We start from the raw sequence: 24172 nt of genomic DNA on the forward strand, positions 1-24172 counted from the left end.
GGGATCGCATGCATGTGCACAATGACATGCATGCTGCTACATTCCCTTGCATGCGATCAACAACATTGCTTACCTTGTCTTCTCCATGCCAGCTGCTGGGATAGATCTATAACTCGTACGGGGGTAGTTTCATCCGTGAGAACATGTTGTGCCCACTACTATACCTGTTCGTAATGCAACTCATTCTCTCGTCTATGCAGCTCATGTTCTTCCCTGAGTTTCTTGTTTAGCACATGCAACTCCTTATTTTTTCTATTCTTTTCCTTTGCGCGATCTTCATGTCGCACCGTTACCTCATAGCCTCAGTGCCGAAAGTTGTTATCATCAAAATTGGATATGCTTGAGCTTGCAACTTTATTTCACCTCTGTGTTGTCAACAACCTTCGTCTTGCGTTCATTACATCTGATATGTTGTGTTCAGCTATTGTTCATGGTGTTGCTTGCTGTGATGCTTCTGTCGTCATATCTTGATGTCCTTGTCAATGAACAACTTGATTTCTTCTTGGGTAGGCAAGTTCATAGACACTTGATCGACTGCATCCCCAAGTGTGCTCTGAATGGTGTCTTCGACTCTGCTCTCGTGGAAACCATTGTACTTGTGCTGCTGATAGGCAGATGAACACTTGTGATACCTAGAGACATGGCAACACTCACGAAAAGAAATCTTCCATTCGAAAACCAAAACGAACTTGAGAACTGACTTGCAACATACCTGTGTGACTGATCATGAAGGTCACACAGTTTTCACGGGGAGGTCAGGAGACTAATGTTGGTGTCTGAGTGTGACTAAATCATTCCACCCCTTTTCCACATTACCTTATCAATCCGAGTGTGTACTTTTTTCAAGGTAACGTGAAAGGTATATGTAGGGGCAAGGTTACAATCTAACATAAACCAAGGATTCACAGCTAAAGAATCAAAACATCATTATAACAGTAACTAGAAATAAATAGGAGGACTTAAAAAGGTATTGATAGCAATTAATTAAAGAGTTGTAATAGAAATAAGAAATTATCACACAACAGAAGAAACATCACACATAAATAAAATACGTAGCACCTGATGAGGAGAGTGGGCCTAGCTCTCTGATCAGGGCTGCGTTAAATCATAGCTAGGAGAAGAACAACAAACTTGCTCACATTCAATTAATATATGAAGAACTGTTACAATGTCTAGCTCTACACGGCTTCCCCTTTGCACAAGAATAAAACCCCTTCTATACAAATACATGGGAAAGACATATTTCCCCAAATCTAGCAACTAATGCCCAAAAATATACAACTGTTGGAACAACAACTTTTGCCGAGAGAGAGAGAACAATACAGATCTGAAATAAGCCTATGAGCTGCTGGGAGTTGGTTATGTTGTTGCAACGTTGCCGAACAGTAGTTGTAAATGCAATATTGTTGTTGCGAGCTATGAATGTGATACCTGTTCGCTGAAATTTGCGGAAATAGAAAATTTTAGTAGTTCGCATAGGAAAAACCCCGTGACCTTACTTCATCAATTAAATATTTCAAGAGACATTAGAAGGGAGGTTTACCTTGTGATTTTATCACAATTAATGCATATCATTGGTACAAAAAGGATGAAAGTATAGGTTAAAATGTAAGGAAATGATAGGCAGATTTGGTGCCCAACATCTCCCCCCAACTAGTCTTCTGCATGTCCTCATGCAACTCACCACTTTCGCAGGTCTGAGTTAGAACGACTGTAGTCAGAGTGGAGTTGGCCGAGATCATACTCATCTTCCATATCTGTTCCAGGGGGTTTGTATCCTTCTGTGAGAAGAACATCCTTCCACTAATCATTTGGTACATTGTATGCTAGGGTGTAGTGCTCTGCTGGCAACCAAATGATGGGGAACCTGAACCGGAGTCCCATCCACCGGACCCCGCATGTTTGGATGCATGCCACATATCTCAGCACCCGACTTAGTGCTGGTGCAAAATTTGGCGCCCCAAAAGGTTCCCTGTTCTAAACAACTATAGGTGACATCATCCACCTCTTCTGACAACTATCAAGGGCCTCATCTTGAAATGTGACTATTTGTTTGACACAAAGGTCAATACACCACTTCTGTGTCCCCAACATCTGTTCTTTATTTCCCTCAATTTCTAAAAAGGTGGCGTGCTTATTATACATTGTCACGGACCGTTCGCTATCCCCTCTTATCATAAAAGACTTTGTGTTTTGATTCAATTAAAACGTATTAGAAGCCTTCTGCCAGTTTATCTGGTTGATAGTATAGGAGGTAAGAGCCCTTAAATGAATGTCCCCCACATATGGAACTAGGTTAAACTCTTGGTCTGTGCCCATGAAGTATCCATGCATAAAAAGCTGACACATTAGATGTTGGCTTATCATGTCATGGATTCTCAGTATACAGAGGAACTGCATAGAATCCTCGATCTCATGACTGACCTCCTTCTTAATACTTTCCAAACAGAAGAAAATAAATTGCTCATGGAGGAATAGGGCATAACTAGAAGCAGGAGGGAGACATGCCATTACTTGTTGTGCCAAGATGAACATATTTTTTTTGTCTGTCTTCAATTCCAGTAATTGTCCTTCCAATCTTTCCACTTTGAGCTACTACTTTGCATACCTCAGCCGTAATATGTCCACTCATTCTATATACTCAAAGATAACTTGGGACAATTATTCTTGGACCCTTTTCACCTCATTCTTGTAATGGACCGCGATAGATTTCCAATTTTGAATCTCACCTATTAAAAATAATTCACGGTCGTCGAACAAGTGTTCGGTAGAATCCGTTTGGGTGGCAGCAGAGGCTGTAGGCACATCATCTATCTGTGTTGCTACTTCGGTCACCATAACCCTAGGCTTCTTAGCTCACCGTTTATACTTTCTTACCTACTGCTTTAATCAATGCACCTGTCTTCTCAGCCTCCAAACATCTATTTTCAACCGCATTGTGTCTCTGAACTGTAGCTAATATCTCAAATTAAGGAGCGGTCTCCTCTTCTCACACAGTTCTATCCATTCCTCCTTAATAATCAATTCATCTAGCCCCGCAGCTAGTTCAGAAGGTGTTGGATTACTTGGATGAGTATCCACCAGTCCATCTACAGGGCTTCCCTTACTTGGTTCCCCTTTCTTGAAAGCATTCGCTTCTTCCTCCCTTCTGGACTCCAGGACATATCTTATCTGAACAATGCCTTATTTAACCATTCGATGTTCATGTTCTCCTGCAAGGTTTTTCTTCTCAATTTGTTCTCCGAAATGGCCTTGCTGAGAATCAATAGCCAGTAGACTAGTAGTGGTTGAACCCTTTACCGAACCATGAAACTTCAAAATGGGAGGGACAACGACCTCCTTTTCTGAGCGTCAGGGAGAACGAGACACTCTTTCTCCTCTTGGTATGGTGGCACAAAAAGAAGAATGGAAGATGTTCTCTTCCTGGTCTATACTATCCCTGTTTGCTACCTCGAGCTCCTTCCCTTTATCAGCCATGATCTTACTCTGGCCCGAGGCTCCTTCCTGTGTTAACTCCTATCCCGCAGCTCACATTGGTTCTTATGGGGTATGTCAACCTTAGGTCTCATTTTTTTCCAAATTCTCCGAGACCAAATGGGTTGGTGGTGGTTCTTGTGTGGCACCACCACACATATCCAACGTTTCCTAAACATGTGATGTTGGCATTGTTTCCCCTTGCACCTCATTAATGAAAGTGGATTCTTGTATCACCATATCAATCGCATCCATCATGTTTGTGATTTCCTCCTCAATTGGTTCCACAGTCGAGGTTGGTTCTTGTGCAACAACCTCGGTTGTATGACTAACTGTCTCTTCTATTTCAAGCTCCTTTTGTTGCCCAAGTTCTTTCTCTTCCATTTCCATCTCCTCAGGCTCTTCTTGGTCTAGATATTCTTCCTTTACTGGTTCCTCCTGCATCCTCTTTGGCTCTCCTTCTCTAGAAGCTATAGCAGCTGCTACTTCCTCTTCTGTTGATTCCTGAAATATCTCCCAAGGAATTTGAAATCGAGTCAATGCATGCATGACCAGTAATCAAACCAGCCCGTGATTGGTGATGGTTGCTAAGATCTGTCGTGAACGCCGAGTGGACTATGCCATCAATTGGACACTTTTCAGCAAAAAGAAGGGCATGTTCAAAGAAAAGACTTTTGCCCATGGAAATCAAAGACGAGCTAACACCATGACATGATACTTAAACATAGTGGTGAACCATCCTTCGCAAGTTATGTATTTCATAACAAAACGTGCTAAATTTCCCCATAGATACGACAAAGAATTCAGGTCATACCCTCGGCCTTTTTGAACGACGCTCTTGCCAATCTATAGAAATAATTCCAGAAACTCTAAGAGGGGAGTTCTCCGTGAAAACTAGCTTTTTCCTTGCTGAGGTAGTCCACTGACCTCTGCAACAACTTCCTCTATGACAGGGATTTCTATCCCTCTAACCCGAGAGAAGTTCTCATTCAAATTGAGTGTGAATTCCATTCTAATTCCGTCGTTGAATCCCTACAATCTATTAAAGTAGACGTCCCACTTGCATTGATAAAAATATGCCACTCCTCTCTATTGCTACAGCCCAGGGTGGTATCCTCCGGCTCGTGATGCACAGCCAACCCACCCATTGTTGTAGAAATAGTAACAGTACTTGGACGTATTCGACTGTTGGGGATAGAGTAACAATAACCAATTCAACAGTAATGGTAACAACATGGTGGAATGCGGGGTAAAAGGCGGTGAAAGTGACCGATGATTTTTCAAAAAACACAAAGGAATATGGTGAATCTTATCAGAATATATGAAAGTCGAATTCCAATGCATCGAAATGATTATATGAAATGACAATATTTATGAGCGTACCATTCATACAAGGTTTAATAATGATATAGCATATATCATTAATGTGGTTTTTAAATACGTCGTCGTTCACGTATGACAACACTCCCCCCAACTTAAATGTAGCCATCCATGGCACATAAATATCTTGACAATGGAATATTTTAATTGAATCCATAAAGGTCAATGGATATGTACCTGGCGACCTACTTGGTGGTGGAGTAATAGAAGAATAATCAGCAGAGTAATAGTAGTGGTGGAGTAACAACATCCGACAATTAGAAAATTTTCCAGGAGTAACATCAGCGATAGAGTAACAACACCCAAGGAGTAATAGCATCCGACACTTAGAAAATTTTCTAGGAGAAACAACAGTGGCGAAGTAACAACACCCAAGGAGTAACAACATCTGACACTTAGAAACTTTTCCAGGAGTAATAGTAGCAATGGAGTAACAACACCCAAGGAGTAACAGCATCCGACACTTAGAAACGTTTCCAGGAGTAACAACAACGGCAGAGTAACAACACCCCACGCGTAACAGCATCTGACACTTATAAAATTTTCCATGAATAACAGCAGCGGCGAAGTAACACTGACACTTAGAAAATTTTCCAGGAGTAACAACAGTGGCAGAGTAACAGTAGCGGTGAAGTAACAACATCCGACGCTTAGAAAATTTTATAGGAGTAACAATAGTTATGGTGTAACGGCACCCAAGGAGTAACAACATCTGACACTTAGAAAATTTTCTAGGGGTAACAGCAGCAGCGAAGTAACAACACCCAAGGAGTAACATCATCCGACACATAGAAAATTTCCTGGAAATATCAGCAACAACTATTACTTGGAAAATTTGTCAGCTCCACATCATTTTATTTCAACAATACTTCCTGGAGAAAGACAAGAAGTAAGTGGTAACAACATATTATATATATATATATATATATATATATATATATATATATATATATATATATATATATGTTTTTTCTATTTTTTTGTTTTTTTTTTTAAGGATAATGCAGAGGACGCATTCTTTGCACCAACAACCATCAAACCAGATTTATCATAGAGATGTTTGATGAAGGCATCCCTAGAAGTTGGACGGTGGTATGATTTCAAACGGTGTCCATTCACTAAGAAGGAAGCACGGCTACCATCTATTGTAACCAATCTGACTGTTCCATTTTCAAACACAACATCCACTTCATAGGGTAACATCTAGCGAGTGTGAAGCTTCCCTTTAAAATATTTAAAGCGGGACTTATAGAGTAGTGCCCAATCTCCTTTATGAAACACCTTACTCTTGATAAATTTATCATGCCATTTCATTCTTTGTTGTTGGATAAAAGTAGTTTTCTAAACAACCATTGAATGGATTTCATCTAACTCATTTATTTGTTCCAGCTGGTGTTTCTGGGCCTCTGATAAGTCCAATCCTAGTTCCAAAGCTATTACGAGCATGTTGATCTCAAATTCTATCGGAAACAAGGGGTATTTCCCATAGACTAACGCAAATGGTGAAAACCTGGTTGTGCTCCGCCATGTTGTCCTGTATGCCCAGAGAGATTTAGGAATTTTCTAAGACCAATCCCAACGATGGATTGCTACAATCTTTGTCAAGATATTTTCCAATACCTTGTTTGTACGTTCTACCTATCCATTTGCCTAGGGGTGGTATGGAGACATCACCGTGTGTTTGAATCCATATTCCTGCATAAGATTTTCTATCATATGGGATGTGAACTATGCCCCTCCATATGAAACAATCTCCCTTGGAGTACCATAGCGAGAAAAAAATCTCTTCAAAACGAAAATTTGAAACCACCTATTCCATTGCTTTTACAACAGCTCTCGCTTCCACCCACTAGTCACATAATCAGTGTAGACTAGAATGTGAACCTTTTGATGAGAAGGTGGGTTAAAAGGTCCAATGAAGTCAAATTCTCACTTCTCAAAAGGCTCAAGGACTACTTGGGGCTACAATGGAATTTCATCAGACTTTCCAGGCTACCCCATGTGTTGCCAACTGTCGCATCCTCGGACATAATCTTGAGCATCCAGAAAAATAGAAGGCCAATAATATCCCATTTGCAACACCTTGTGCCTTGTTCTTTTATCTACAAAATGCCCTCCACAAGGGCCATCATGGGCAGCCTGCAATATTTCTTAAATGTCATTCTCAGATACGCAGCATCAAATCTACTTATCAGCCCCTATGTGAAAAAGGTATCCTGCCATCCATGAATATAGGGTACTATGATGAATAATTCTCCGATGTTCCCTATATGAAAAGTGACGAGGTATCTTCCCTATAACAAGATAGTTAGCAATATATGCTTACCACAATGTGTTAGCAGAAATTGAAAAAAGATGTTCATCTGGAAAACTATCTTCTATGGGTGTACTTTCAGCATTATTATCTAGTCTGTTGGGTTGTACAACAGGTATAAATTTACCCTTGATTACATTATCGTTTTCCTCCTTTTTATGCATTTGTGCCATGATGTAATAAGGTTTTGATAGAATTTCGATATAAAGTGAACGAAACTGCTTTTTATATGATTTGGTTGTCAAAACCAACTTTGGTTGCTTTTTATGCAGAGATTAGTGAATGGGACAATTGTTGTTCAATCTATTGAAAAACAAAGTCTAAACAAGGATAAAAGAGTGCATCTTGTGCGGTCAATTTGAGAAGTGAATCAGAAGTACCAACACAAGACAGAAGATTGTTCTGATAATAGCATGTGGTCGTGAATTCCTTAGGATTTTCTGATCCTGAGGAATCACATTTATCTCTTTTCCTCTTTGACTATAAGAGGGGAAAAACGAATAGAATAGAGCGACTTTTTGCATTTTTTACTTCAGCTCTAATTTTAAGAGACGGAGTGTTATTTTGAAGAACACATCATTACTGTAATGACATTTGGATTTAATGAGTAATATATAATTTGTGTTTTTGTTTGCTCGCGATATTCTGAGTAACTAGGCAGTAATCACTGGTGGCTTGGGCCCGTCCACTGGTGGATTTCACTGATTTTCCTTATGGTATACTTTTACCTTTTTACTGCAAGTCTAATTACTTTTTTTTATAGTTTTATGATTGATCTACTTGATATATAAATCACCAGGGTTGATTTTGTGCATTTTGCGCATTATTTCTTATTTTTGTTGATTGGTTTCATTTATTTATGTCATAGATTGATTCAATTATTAGATAACAGTTATTTCCTGTTAATTGAGAGCTAGAGTATTATTGGTTAGATCAGGTGTATTACTGTTATGCAGAAGTTTCCATTCAGCTAAAAGAGTTATGTTACCGTTACAGTGCACTCAGTTGATGTGCTTATGGCCTGTAATTGCAATTAGATCCTTTTTATTAAGACTGGGTTTTGATGCTTGAAGAGTTTAATCTCTTTGAATTTACAAGTTTGGTAGTTTATGGTTTGATTTGTTTACTCTTGTATTGAAATAAATAAGTTATCTTGCATTACTTTCTACAGATACAACGATTTACATCACCTGCACATACTGTGTACGCTCTTGAAACAAAAATACTTACCTAGGTTGATAATTAATTTGAGGCATTTAGGAGTTCTAAAAGATATCTTATATGCGCCAAAAATTTTGGCGCCTTTGCTGGGGACAGTGTTTCTATTTCACAAAAGGTGATGTATGTTTGCTGTGAAATAATTGGGTATTAAAAACGGAAGGTAACAACCTGAGTATGAGCAAGTAAAGTGCTTGCTCCTCTGCCCTCTTTTCAACAAAATTGTGTAGGAGTTGAAGTAGAAATAAATGTTTGATGTTCGTTTGTTGTGAAAGAATTGGGTATTAAAAATGGAAGGTAAGAACCTGCATACGTGCAAGTAAATTTCTTGCTCCTTTGCCCGCTTTTCAGAAAAATTGCATAGGAATTGAAGTAGAAATAAATGTTTGTATTTATGTATGAATGACTAAGAAGAAAAGAGTAGAAAAAGATATAATTCCTCCGCCCAGATCTGAAAAATCTAAGGGATCAGTGACCCTTGGATGATCAACCTTCATTGACGAAATCATAAGAAAATCTGAGTCTCAGTCATCAGTAAGACCCCGAACCGTTTCTACAAGAAATCCTACTGTAACCCTTCAGGCCATAGGATCACCATCTGTAGCTGATGCTGAGATTCACAGCAAGACTGAAAGGTCTAAACAAAGTTTTTAGAACACTGAAAATTTACAGCCTAGCCCTTTACAAGAAGGGAATTCTCACAATCTCTGTGAAGGAGAAGGAGAAACAGGTAGTATTGAAAAGATTAAATCATCAGAACCCAAATCTCCTAAAGTAGTGGTTGAATAGAGGACACCCAATATTCCAGACCAAGGTAGTGCTGTTAAAATCATTCTAAAAGTCTCTTCTAAAACCCCCAGGAACAAATATCCAACTCTGGAAATCCCTAAAGGATATTGGCACTGTTTTTACCAAATGGCTCATAATCAGCAACAACCTCAGACCTCTACATTACAATACCCTATTGTTGATATGGTTGTCAATGCTCCCATGAAATCTATTCCATTACAGAATATTCCTACCTTTCATGGGCTAACTTCAGAGGATCTTGATGCATTCCTTTTCGAATTTGATGTTTTATGTAGGGGATATGATTACACTACCGACCCCCAGAAGCTAAAATTGTTCCCCTCTACTCTGAAGGGAGCAGCTTTGCGTTGGTTTATGGGGCTTGGTGGAGGTACCATTACTGACTAGGACCAAATGAAAACAACCTTTCTAAAAAAATACCAAGATTATTTCCGAACTAGAGAACTGAAGGATGAAATCTTTCAAATGGTAGCTAAGACTAACGAGACTCTTGAACAATATGTAGAATGTTTCAATATAATCTGCAAAGATCTACTTACGCAAATTTTCCTCCTAAAGTTCTTAAAACTATGATGATCAAAGGTATGAAAGACCAATGGGTAGAAACACTGAATTTAATGGGGAAGGGTGATATTTATCAAGAGGATTATGATGATATTATACAATTGTGCATTAGGTGCTCCAGAGGAAGTAAAAGGTTGAAACCAATTGGATGTGATGCGATCACCAGAGACAGTATAGTTTTAGGAGGAAGCATTACATGAGTTGAAATCGATAATCTGCTGGAAGATTTCAAGACTGATATCTTGGGGACCCTGACGACACAATTGGATGTCATGCAAGCCAAACAAAAGCAGGCTGAAGCATAACAGAATCTGGCTATGTTTTGTCCACGCTGCAGAAAGAAACACAATCATAGAGAATGTCTGTTAGATATGATACAAACATGTGCCATTTTCACTAAGGATCATGCTACGGAAAGTTGTCCATTGCTTCATGTATTAAAAGTAGTTTTCAAGGAAGCATAAAAGGAAGTGGAACCAGTATATCTACTGAACCAGTGGCATCAATGGCAAGCACGTCCGACAAGTATGCCTACATAACCATCTTTGTTCTTTCCTTATTTGCAATTTTTCTCAGAAGTATTCAGGGGGAGCATGGCAGAACCAGCCACCCTTCTCTACTTTTCCGCCTTAATCATTTTCTATGCCACCATGGCCCAACCAATCAAATCCAAACAATAATTGGCCAAATTCCTCTTACCCTCCACCATTCTGGCAGAACACCTTGGATTCCTCTCAATGGTCTCCTTCTACCTCAGAAAATCAGAACTGGCAACCAAATTGGAAACGATCCGCAAACCAGCCCATGGGAATAGTGCCTCTACCTCAGCCAACCTTACCAACACCTTAAACATTGAAAAAAAATCCTCAACCTAATATACGGCCACAACTCCCAGCTCAACCGAATTCGAATCCTAACAACAGACCGATCCAGTCAGTACAAATTATTGAGAATTTGGACCCTGAAGTTGAGTTGAGAGAATGTAATGAACTCAAGTTAAGATCTGGACGCGTAATTGCTCTAGATGAGGACGAAAATTTGCAACCTGAAGTTAAATAAATGCATATGAATAAGCCTTTGACTATAGATAACAAGCAAACAAAATGGGGATAAGATACAGTCAGGCAGAAAGATCCCGAACAAATCATAATTACTTCTCCCCCATTCTCGGAAAGATTGATAATACCTCGACCAATTGAATATCCTGACTTTGATCTTTTGGGTGAACTCAAAAAATCTCAATATAAAAATAACCCTCCTCCAGGCCATTCAAGATATTCTGATATATCCTAAAACAATTAAAGAGTTGTGTGTCAAGAAGTCTCTGAGGAAAACAAAAATAACACCAACTGTCCATGTTGTCGTAACATTGTCTGATTTCTTACTAGGCAAAGAGACACCTGTAAAATACAAAGACCCGGGGAATCACATTGTCACAGTCCAAATAAATGGCCGCTCATTTCCCAATGCTTTAGTTGACTTAGGGGTAACCATTAACATTCTTACAATAGAAACTTGTGAAGTGCTTGACATCACAGCCTTAGAACCAACCACTAACTTGCTAGAACTTGCTGACCATTCAGTCGTTAAGCCAGAAGGAACATTACAAGATGTGATGGTTTTTGTGGATTCTTGGGAATATCTGGCAGATTTTTTTATTATCAACCCTAGAAATCAGCTAGATGGACATCACTTAATACTGGGAATGCCTTAGTTGGCAACAACTGATGCTTATATAGGGTGTTGAATAGGCAGTATGACCATAACCAGAGGAAATTCTATTAATAATCTAGCTTTATATCCTCCTGCTCAACCAAGCGTGACCATTGTAAAAACTCGGAAAAAAATAGCAGCATATTTAAAAGAAAATATCCGTTCATTACTGACTATGGCAGATGCGCTTGAATTCAAAAATCAAACAAAAGATGATGTCATTAACACCTTTATCAATCACCCTGTTGTAGTGTCTAATTTGAGATGTCACATGATTGAAGTAGTCCTTGACAATGAGATTTAAAAAGATTCCTTGAGAGACATCAATGAACAACCGATACCAACAACCACTGTCTATAATAGCAAGCCTATTGAAATTGTGCAAGGGAAATCCTGAACATTAACGGTAATCTGAGTAATGACCAGCAACAAAAACTTATCTAAGTCCTTAGGAAATATAAAGGGGATTTTACATGGGACTACCCAGACATGAAAGGGGTTGACCCTCAGTTATGCATGCATTACATCTACACTGAAAAAGATGCAAGACCCTTTTGACAACCGCAATGTACATTAAATCCTCATCTAAAGGATATTGCGAAAGAAGAGCTTCAAAAATTGTTAGATGTGAATTTTATTTATCCTATATCTAACAGTAAATGGGTTTCTCCATTAGTAGTTGTCCCCAAAAAGAATGGAAAATGGTGGATATGCGTTGACTACAGAGAACTCAAAACAGTGATGCAAAAAGACCATTTTCCCCTTCCGTTTATCAATCAGGTCCTTGATACACTGGCAGGAAAGAAATTCTTCTCTTTCTTGGATGGCTTCAGTGGCTACAACCAAATTCAAATTGCCCTTGAAGACCAGGATAAAACTACTTTCGCCTGCCCCTGGCGAACATTCGCTTACAGTGTATTGCCTTTCGGGTTGTGCAATGCACCTACTACATTCCAAAGAGCCGTACTCAGTATTTTTGTAGACTTGATAAATGAAGGATTGGAGGTATACATGAATGATTTCACACCCTATGGGGATGACTTTTATCAGGCATTACAAACACTGGAGAAATTCCTAGAACGATGTATTGCTACAAGGCTATGATTAAGTCATGAGAAGTGTCATATGATGATGAAAGAGGGCCTGATTCTGGGTCATTACATTTCAGCAGCTGGAATTTACGTAGATCAAGCAAAGACATAGGTAGTCTTCTTATTAGCTACTCCCTCCACTCAAAAAGAGGTACGTAGTTTTTTTGGATTTGCTAGATATTATCGTAGATTTATAAAGAACTTTTCGCAAATTGCTGCACCTTTATATGTCTTGACAGGAAATGTTGATTTTATATGGACTGATAAATGTGACACTACCTTCACAAATCTGAAACGGTTAGTATCAACAGCACCAAAATTACGAGGCCCAAATTGGGATATACCTTTCCAGATTTCATTAGATGCATTAGATACAACCATTGGAGTTGTTATTGGCCAAGAAGAAGACAAGAAACCTTACACTATATATTACATCAGCAAAAAGCTTACCCCTGTTGAGTTGAATTATACAGTAACATAAAAGGAGTTTCTAGCTGTTATTTATGCTATAAACAAATTTAGACACTATATAACTGGATATCTTGTATTTCTATATACTGATCACTCTGCCATTAAATATTTAGCCAAAAAACCAATTACAAATGGAAGAGTGACTTGTTGGTTACTACTTTTGCAGGAATTTGACATAACTATAAGGGATCGACCAGGGAAGGAGAACCTCGTGGCAAACTTCCTCTCTCAAGTGCCAAGAATAGATGATATAGTAGTGGTAGATGATCATTTCTCGGATGAACATTTGTTTTTTGTGGCCGTAAAAACACCATGGTATGCAAATGTAGCAAATTACTTAGTAGTGGGAAAATTTCCCAAACATTTGACACCCAGAGAAAGGAAAATGATTGTTCAGCGTAGCACTCGTTTCTCCTAGATTGGAGTATACCTTTTCCACAAGGGATCTGGTATGCACATCCACAGGTGCATTAGGGAGGATGAAATTTATGATATCCTAAAAGCCTGCCACGATGGACCTTGCAGTGGACGCTTTGCAGACCGCAAAACTGGACATAATATTCTATAGATGGGCTACTACTAGCCCACTATTTTTAAAGATGCTAAGAAATTTGTTCAGGCATGTGATAGTTTCCAAAGGATGGGCCACCCTGGCCAATCTGATGAAATGCTACTGCATCCACAGCTGGTGATAGAACCCTTTGAGCATTGAGCATTAGATTTCGTTGGGCCATTCAAACTACCATCCAACTAGAAATTGTATATATTGGTTGCAACAGATTACGTAACTAAGTGGGTGGAAACAGTAGCATTGCCAAGAGCAACAGAGGAAACTGTTATTAACTTTCTTTTCAAAAATTTTGTGTGATATGGCTTACCCAAAGAAGTAATTACTGATGGGGGACCAAAATTCGTGGGTCACAAGATTGCTGCTACATTGAGAAATCATCATATCACACACAGAATTACTTCTTCGTATCACCCGCAGGTGAATGGGAAAGTGGAGAGCACCAACAAAGTTATCAAAGCTATTCTAATAAAGACAGTTTCATCACATCGACGAGACTGGGCTGCTCAACTACTAGAGGCCTTGTGGGCGTATCACACAACTTCAAAAAACACTACTGGATACTCTCCATATCAACTGGTATTTGGTAAAGAACCCATTTTTCCCATAGAATTTGAAATACAAACACTAAGGATAGCCCAAGAAGTGGGACTAGATCTAACCGAAGCCCAGGTTAATAGGTTACAACAGATGAATGAATTAGATGAATCTCGGCTACTGACTCTACAACATATGACATTTATTCAACAGCAAAGAGCTAAATGGCATAATGCTCTGATTAAGAAAAGGACATTTCATGAGGGCGACTGGGCACTCCTTTATGGCTCCAGGTTTCACAACTTCCCTAGCAAACTGCAAACCAGGTGGTTAGGCCCCTATGAAATAAAGCAAGTACACAACAATGGCACTCTTACATTGACCATCATTGATGGGTCTGGTTCTGCTTTTAAATTGAATGGGCATCGGGTGTGCCTTTACCAAAAACCACTTACCAGAGAATCTTTCTACCAGCAGATATGTGAGGACCCCACCATGCAAATTTTAGCTGCAGAAGGCAACCCTTCAGCAGCTCCATCTTTATAAAATTTACTTTTTCTCTATAAAATATGTAAATATGATTGCAGATCTGATTTTCTTTTTCTTTTTCTCTGCTTATTTTGTTCAGTTAATTGAACAGCTGTTGTTCAATCTATTGAACAGCCGCTGTTCAATCCAATTGAATAACACTTTCTTTTTGGCGTGATTTTGCTGTTCAATTAAATGAATAGCTGCTATTCAATATATTGAACAGCTGTTGTTCAATCCAATTCAGCATCACTTTCTTTTTTGTGTGATTTTGTTGTTCAATTAATTGAACATTTGTTGTTCAATCCAATTGGACATCACTTTCTTTTTCACGTTGTTTTGATGTTCAGTTAATTGAACAATTGATGTTCAATCTATTGAATAGCCATTGTTTAATCCAATTGAACAACACTTTCTTTTTGGCGTTTTTTTGCTATTCAATTAATTGAACAACTGTTGTTCAGTTAATTGAACAGTTGTTGTTCAATTAATTGAGCAGCTGTTGTTCAATCTATTGAACAATCGCTATTCAATCCAACTGAACAACACTTTCTTTTTTGCGTTGTTTTGTTGTTTAGTTAATTGAACATCTATTGTTCAATCTATTGAACAACTGTTGTTCAATCCAATTGAACAACACTTTATTTTTGGCGTGATTTTGCTGTTCAATTAATTGAACAGCTGTTGTTCAATTTATTGAACAACGGCTGTTCAATCCAATTGAACATCACTTTTTTTGGCGTGTTTTGTTGTTCATTCAATTGAAAAACTGTTGTTCAAACAACTGAACAACACTTTTACATCCCCAATGTGTGCTTTGCTATTCCTTCGATTTAACAACAACCGTTCATTCAAATGAACAGCTACTGTTCAATCCCAATTGAACAACACTTTTTCTCTTTGTGGTTATTGTTGTTCAAACGATTGAACAACACCTTTTGCGTACCTCTGTTGTTCAATTCCAATTGAACAACGAAATTTTTCTTTTGAGTGATTGTTGTTCGCTTGTCTAAACGATTTCTATTCACTCAAATGCTCAGCCACATTTTTCTTTTGTTTTTCATTTTGTTTTCTTTTCATGGCATGAAGTACACTATTTTTAGGAGGAAAAGAATTTATGGATTCTATTGAAGGGAGTTAATACCATTAATGTTATGATCTTTAACTAGACAACTTCTTGATGATAGATTCTTTTCAAGAAAGGGACACAGTTATTCATGGAAAATTTTAGGGGCTAATGTTCGCCCAATGGGCTAATTTTCCATGATTTTTCCACAAAAAAGATTCGCCAATTTCCAATTTTATAAAAGACGATTCGCCCAAATTTTAGAATATAAAATTATTTTACCTTAAAAATCGCCAACATTATATAGAGACTATATATAAAATAATTATAAATTTGAATAATTTTACAAATATATCAATAAAAATTTATAATTTGCATATTAGGGATTAGTGATATTCGCCAATGTTTTAAACTTCAAGAAAATTTTCCATCCTTAAAATTTTCCTTGCAGTTATTTATATATTTCTTTGTTGAATAGCTTTCTGTTGTACTTGATACTGATTGGTCATCATAATATCATGCTGGTTCCATCCTTCTTGGTTATAATCTTCTTTGTCTTTAATAAATAATACTATAGGTATAATTTTTTATTGACATGTTAAACTTCTTCTACCATCCTTGCTCTTAAGGAGTATTGATCCTCCCTCTATTTATCATAAAAATGTGTAATAACAACAAAATTTTGTTTTCAAATGGAGGATAGGGGGTCTCATTACGAGCCAGCCTACCATGTTCATAAGGCTGTAGCAAAGTGACATTCCCACTATGGCCACCACACCAGGGTTATGATCCATTGGATAACCAGAATATCATTGGAATAGGAGGTCTCATCATGAGCCGGCCTGATCACTTCTGCTACATCTCAGTGAATGGTAGTGTGATCATCTGGTTACCACAACAACAAACTGATCTCTTTTCTAGAACAAAATTGTAGCTCTCCATTTATAAATTGAGGATCCTGGCTCATATGGGTTAAAAAGAAACCATGCCGAGGCTATGGATGCCCGCTGGTAGTAGAGGCCCTGATTATGCTATTGAAGTTATATCTTATCGTCAATTATTACTATGATACCCTCTCCTTATTCTTTCTTTTTATCGGAGAAGTTGTTTCCTTAATTTTTCCCTGTTTTGAACCTTTATGCATGAAATATTGTTTTCCGATCAATCGCATTATTCTCGGCTAGAATACCATCAGTAGAGCATCTTTTTGGCACATTGTTGTCCTTTTCTTTCTCGCATAACTTATCATCAATCCAAGCATCTTATCTTTTATTCATAACTAGCTTTACACACTCCACTATCATTATAACCATACCTCTTGTCGTACTATCATTTATATGTGTAATATGTTTCATTTAATGCCGTACTATTCTTCCCCTTGCCTTGCCATCAAAACAGCCTTTCCCTGTCTACTTGGTTGTAGGTGACCTCTCATTTTAAGGAGGGGGAGGATTCCCATTACACCTTTGCATGCATTGTATTTATTCCTCTTACTGGACTTGATATGTTGCTATGATATCCCATGATAAAATGGCATGTGGCAGTATGATAGTCTTAGAGTTAATATCATTAATTATCATGGAAATTCCGCTTAACATTATGGAATTTAGTTGTTATGTCTACATTTTTTTTCTATTTTACCAAAGCAATTGTTGTTCTCTGCTGCATTTTTGCTATGTTAATCTTTGAAAATTGTAGAGCGAATATTGAAAGAATTTGAGCATTATGGGTGGAAAATCGGTTCGCTGAGAACCCTTGGTGTTGGAAATTTCTGACAGAGCTAGGGAAATTCTGGTGCACGCAGGATGGATTTCATATTTCACCAGGCTTCAGGCCCCTAATACTGAAATTGCTCTTGAATTTTTAAAACACTTATAGAATGGGAAGTCCGCAGTAAAAGGTGTAAGAAAGACAGTATCAGAAGTGGTGATAGCTTAGGTTTTTGGGTTGTCGGTAGAAGGAGCAACATGGCCGGAAAAGAATGTAATGTTGCATGACGCAGTGGAGATTTTCAAAGATGCAAGTGAAGAGCTAACCCGAAAATGCAAGGGCATTCAACCATCCTCTCTAGGAGAACCATGGTGCGAATTGGCGAGTGTCATCCAATAGTACAATACCTGTGATTGTCGACGGGATGTGGTAAAACCACGACAACTTAAAATTTTAGCCATTTTAAAGCAAAAGCTTACTGTCAAATTACCATTTTTCTTAAATTCATTGTTGCATGATATAGATAATAAAGTAAGACGGGCTAAACATCTTGATACTGTAGTCAGTCATCATGGGTTGATGATACTGATTGTTAGTCATAGTCTTGCTCATCAAGATTTAACTTGGGATAATTTTATAGCTCCAACAGAGATTAGGCTAGACCCTGTAGTCCAAAATTCTGCAACCTTGGAAATTGAACAACAAAATCTTGTTCTAAAAAGGAAAAGAACTGCTTGTACAATAACATGACCTACTAAGCGCAAGTGTTCTGTGAAGTTGAATCCATTTGAGAGGATTTTTGTAGATCCTTAGGGTAGCGCCGAGTGCCCAGCAGAGCCATCTAGTCCAAATATTGTACATGACTCTGAACCTGAACAGGAGGAGGGACGCAATTCTGAACTTGAACAGGAGGAAGAACACAATTCTAAACCTGAAGGGGAGCAAGAACATGATTTTGACCCAGAACAAAGGGAAACACAATACTTTTCTCAAGATGATGGTGAACCAGAAAATGAAGCAGGGCCTTCTCAAACACCACCTATGAGCCCCCGAGATGATTTCTTGCATGAATTTGAGGAAGGGATGGCCCAGGTTCTTGCAAATTTGAGCGCATATATACAACCTAAAGGATTACTTGATCAGAGCATGAACAAGTCTCAATCCACAGAGAATTTTGGTCACACGGAAAATTTTCCTTCCCCAGAAACTGCAGACTCGGCCGAGGAAGTGGACACATAAATAATTCATGAATCTGATAACCAGTCAGGTGACACAGTTATAATGGAACATAGCCAAGACAAGCACCAAGATCCCTCAGACACAAAGGGTATTGATAAACCTATTCCTACAGAGGATGCTTCTCAGAAGAAGCAAGTGGCTGAAATAAAGTTAAGAAAGCTAAAGAAGAAATACCAAAAGCTTCAAAAGACGGTTAAGTGCCTGCATTGGAAATTAAAAGAATTTGCAAATGGGGAAGCTCTGAGCATTATTCATGAGTTATTCACAGTGGCCACATAGACAGAAGTATGTGAAGGTAAGGCAATAAGAACCCAGAATGAATCTATTTCTACTCAGACGATGGCCACACAAACAAGCTTTCATATAGGTTTGATAGATATGGCTATTCAGACGAAGGGTTTATCCTCTCACAACAAAAATCACCCAAATAGAAGAAATATTCAATGATGCTCCATCAAGCAGTGATCCTATTCTTCTAGAGTTACAGGAGGAGTTGGTACAGACCCAACTTGCTTTAGTGCAATGTAAGAAGGAGATGGTTCCTCTGCAACAGTAACAAGAGCTATAGAAGCAATTCAATGATTTGACCATAACTGAGGATGAAACTTTTGCTAAGTCAAGATAGGAGGAAGAAAAGTTGAAGAAAGTAAAAGCTAAGCTAGATAAGGTTGTGGGTCAGATTGATACTATTTTCTCTTTGTATTCTGATGTCTTATCCTGTAGATCTCCTGCTACAAAATATGCTCTGTTTTTGTTGGAAAGATATTTATTGTTGAAGATTAAAGTTGTTAAGGCCGGCAAGCCAGTTGAATTGAAGACAACTGAAGAATTCATAAAATGTTATAAGGAGCATGGATAAAAGTCCAATGTCTTCTCTGTGAACTTTATTTGCATAACTTTTTATTAGACGAGGAGGTGGATAACAATCCTATCCCTTTTATTGGGGAGATTCAATTCCATGCCTTTATTTCCTTCGCAGTGAACCAACTTAAGTGGTCCAGGGCTTATAACACCTTTCAAAGGAAAGAACATGGACTAGATTTGTGGGTAAGGGGTGAGCCTACTCAACCCTTGCATCGTTTTGTTAGACACAAGAGGTTCATGAAACAGGAGGGAGTAATTAAGTATCTTGGGCCTATACATAAAGAAATTGTGCAAGAAGGAAGGGCATATTTCTTATCCATATAGGAAAGGTCCTTACTTACATCCAAATAGAGATGGATAGTCTCCACCAATAGTGTCAAGAGCATAGAACCGTTTGGCTACTGGAATTTTAAAGCTACTGCAAGCCGTTTTGTCACATACAATGATATTATCTTGAGGGAAGGACCACATTGGCTAGGATGTCGATTTAGGAGCCCTGTTATTTGGTACCCTCCTGAAGTATACTGTTATGATTACGAGCTGCCTAATGTTCATGAAGGGATAACCTTTACAAATTTAATACAAAAGGATGGTTTTAGGTTTTATAAGGAAGAAGTATTTCTTGCTTACTCTTTAACTGCATTACATAATAACTACTTATTTTCATGAGGACATGAAACGAGGTAAGCAGGGGAGTATGTTGGGTCATGCAATGGGTATAAATTTACCCTTGATTACATTATCTTTTTCCTCCTTTTTATGCTTTTGTGCCATGATGTAATAAGTTTTTGATAGAAAGTGAACGAAACTGCTTTTGATATGATTTGGTTGTAAAAACTAATTAGTGAATGGGACAATTACTGTTTAATCTATTGAACAACAAAGGCTAAACAAGGAGACAAGAGTGCATCTTGTGCGGTCTAGTTGATAAGTGAATCAGAAGGATCAGCATAGGATGGAAGATTGTTCTGATAATAGCATGTGGTCGTGAATTCCGCGGGATCTCCTAATCCTGAGGAATCACAATTATCTCTTTTCCTCTTTGATTATAAGAGGGGAAAAACGAATAGAATAGAGTGACTTTTTACCTTTTTTTTACTTCAGCTGTAATTTTAAGAGATAGAGTGTTATCCTAATGAACACATCATTACTGTAATGACATTCGGAGTTAATGAGTAATATATAATTTGTGTTTCTATTTGCTCACGATATTCTGAGTAACTAGGCAGTAATCACTGGCGGCTTGGGCCCGGTCACTAGTGGATTTCATTGATTTTCCTTGTGATATACTTTTACCTTTTCACTGCAAGTCCAATTGCTTTGTTTTAAAGTTTTACGATTGATCTACTTGATATGTAAATCACCGGTGTTGAGTTTGTGCATTTCGTGCATTATTTCTTATTTCTGTTGATTGGTTTCAACTATTTATGTCGTAGATTGATTCAATTATTAGATAAGAGTTATTTCCTATTAATTGAGAGCCAGAGTATTATTGGTTAGATCAGGTGTATTACTGTTATGCAGAATTTTATATTCAACTGAAAGAGCTATGTTACTGCTACAGTGCACTCGGTTGATGTGTTTATGGCCTATAATTGCAATTAGAGCTTTTTTATTAAGATTGAGTTTTGATGCTTGAATAGTTTAATCTCTTTGAAGTTACAAGTTTGGTAGTTTATGGTTTGATCTGTTTACTCTTGTATTGAAATCAATAAGTTATCTTAAGCATTACTTTCTTTAGATACAATAATTTCCATCACCTGCACATACTGTGTACACTCTTGAAACAAAATACTTACCCAGGTCGATAATTAATGTGAGGCATTTAGGAGTTCTAAAAGACATCTTATATGTGCCCAACATAGTCTAGACAGAAAATCAGCAACCATGTTATCCTTTCCTGGTTTATCTACTATGGTGATGTCAAATTCTTGAAGTAACAACAACCATCTTGTAATACGACCAGAAGTAATGGGTTTATTCATCAGATTACTGATTGCTACTTGATCAATGTGTACAAAGGTAGGATACCTGGTAATGTAATTCCGAAACTTGTTGATGGCATAGATGACAACAAGAAATTATTTTTAAGTCACTGTGTAGTTTAACTCAGTAGGAGCCAAGTTATTACTAACATAGTAAACTGCATATGGAACTTAGTCTACTAGCTATCCCAAAACTACCCCAATTGCTATCTGAGAGGCATCAACATGGATATGAAATGGTAATGTCCTGTCCGACCCTCGAAGGATCGGAGCTCTACAGACAAGTTCCTTGATCTTCACAAAGTTTACATCATAGTCACCTGTCCACACAAATATGAATCTTTTGTTAGCAATTGAAAAAATGGATGTGATATCTTAGCAAAACTTTCTATAAAGCCCCTATAATAACCAGCGCAACCGATAAGGTTGCGTACCTGTGTGGGTGTTTTGGGTATTGGAAAGTGCAATATTACCCCTACCTTAGCTAGATCCATCCGAATTCCAGCAACTGAAAGTAAATGTCCCAAAACTATTCATTCCTCCATCATCATGTGGTGCTTCACTATACTCAAAGAGACATGCGTTTGTTTAAATCTTTCAGGAACTTTTTCTAGATTTTCCAGCCCTTCTTCAAATGAGTTCCCATATGGAGTAAAATCATCCATATAGATTTGAACACTGTCATCTACCAGATCAAAGAAAATCCCTCAAATTTCCCTTTCGAATGTTGCAGGCGCATTACAAAGACCAAATGGAAGGACTCAGTATGTGAAAGTTTCCAAAGGGCACGTGAAAGTGGTTTTATCCTAATCCTTGGGAGCTATCTCGATTTGGTTGTACCCACTAAACTCGTCCAGGAAGGAGAAGAACTTATTCCTAGCTAAATCATCCAAGACTTGGCCAATGAACGGTAAAGGGAAATGGTCTTTTTGTGTTACCTTTTTTAATTCTCTATAATCTATGCATATCCACCTTTTACCATTTTTCTTGGGAACAATCACCATGGGGAAACCCATTGGTTGTCCGAGATGGGGTAAATAAATCCTACATCCAACAGCATTTGAAGTTCTTCCTTGACAATGTTTTTCAGAGCGGGGTTCATTCTCCTCTGGGGCTATTTCACAAGATGACAATACTCTTTGATGTATATATGATGGGTACATAGATTGGCAGGAATCCCGTTCATGTCTGTATAGTCCCAGGTGAAGGCTTCTATGTGATTTCGGAGAACATCTAGAATTTGTTTGGTCTAGGATTCTGATAGATTTGGGTTAATATTCAGGGTCTTTCCTGGCTCTATGTCTACAGAAATGTTGTCATGGGACATAGTTGTACGCAGTTCTTCAAATCCATCTTTTGTTTAAATACTTTCCTGTGTTTCACAGCTCAAGACAGATTCTAGAATTCACTGGTTTGAATCTGAAACAGAACAGGGGTTGCTAATGAAGGTAGTAATTGTATCATCCTTAGTTTTTGTTTTCAGTTGAAGAGCCTGCCCAATAGTAAGAACTAGTCTTAAGTCTTCATCTTCAGACTCTTCCTTTATAGAGTTTTCTTATGACAAGATGGTTTCACTGATGGGCTAGGTTCTACAGGAGGGTATAACACAAGATTTTTAGTAAACTGCCCATTTGAGATAACTATATTTCCATAACAACACCCAATGTAGGCATCTGCAGTTGCCAACCACGTTCTTCCTAGAATCAAGGGGTGGCCACCAACTGGGGACTGTGTTTGCAGCACTAGGAAATCCACAAGGTAATGCCATGAATCAACTGAGATTGTAATGTCTTCTAACTTTCCTACCAGTTTGACTGTAGATCTATTTTCTAATTCTAACACAATAGGTGTATGTTTGAGGTTTTGAAGACCCATTGTCTGCATAGCCTCAACAGTGATGACATTTATAGTGACACCCAAATCTACCAGTAAATTCAGAATTTCCACTCCATTAATTTGTAAATTCATAATTGGGTTCCCCGGATCCCCATATTTCAGAGGCATAACCTGTCCGAGCATAAAATTTGATAACTTTCCCATCACATGAATAGTGAGTGGGTCCCTTGATCTCTTTCCAGGCTTTTTAGCACAATATTCCCTAAGAGTTTTTGCATATATAGGTACATCCCCCATAGCTTGTAATAGGGGAATCTTAACAAACAAATTTTCTAACTCCCCTAAAAATTCAAACTCAACTTGAGGGATTTGTTTACTCAAAGCCAACCTTTCAAGATAGGGCAGGTCAACTCGATATTCTTGAGTAATTGGAAGTTGAGGAGGTGTTGGATTGTTACTAGCTTGGTTTGATTTCTCTTCAACTGTTTCTGGCTCTTTAACCTCACTGTCAACTTTTTCAATAATAGGTGAGGGATGAGCATCTACTACCCGCCCAGATCTCAAGTTCATCTCATAAAGTTCTAAGGTAGAGATATTGTAGGAAGGCAGGTTGAGGGTGTCAGCTTGTTGAGCCCCTTTGTTTTTAGGATTCATATTGGGTTGGACAGGAAGTTGAGGGCGAATAGGCAGATTACCAGGAGGTATGTTAGAGGGGAACTGAAGTTGTTGTTGTGGTATTGATTGGGAAACTATCCAAGAGGAGAGGGTCCACGCTAGCTCAGGGCCCATGGAGAATTCGAACTA

The 24172-nt window shown here is 38.1% G+C and overlaps 1 protein-coding gene across 1 annotated transcript; it reads right to left on the reverse strand.

Moving 5' to 3' along the window:
- Positions 1–23074: 23074 nt before the first annotated feature.
- Positions 23075–23938, reverse strand: LOC149147662 (uncharacterized). Its single transcript, XM_089441910.1, has one exon. It carries the CDS (start codon positions 23936–23938, stop codon positions 23075–23077), a length of 864 nt encoding a protein of 287 aa, XP_089298036.1.
- Positions 23939–24172: the final 234 nt, after the last annotated feature.

This window comes from Pinus tabuliformis, chromosome 9 (assembly GCF_031772625.1).
Source record: "Pinus tabuliformis cultivar Carrire ecotype Pingquan chromosome 9, CPIR1, whole genome shotgun sequence".
Classification (NCBI taxonomy): domain Eukaryota; kingdom Viridiplantae; phylum Streptophyta; class Pinopsida; order Pinales; family Pinaceae; genus Pinus; species Pinus tabuliformis.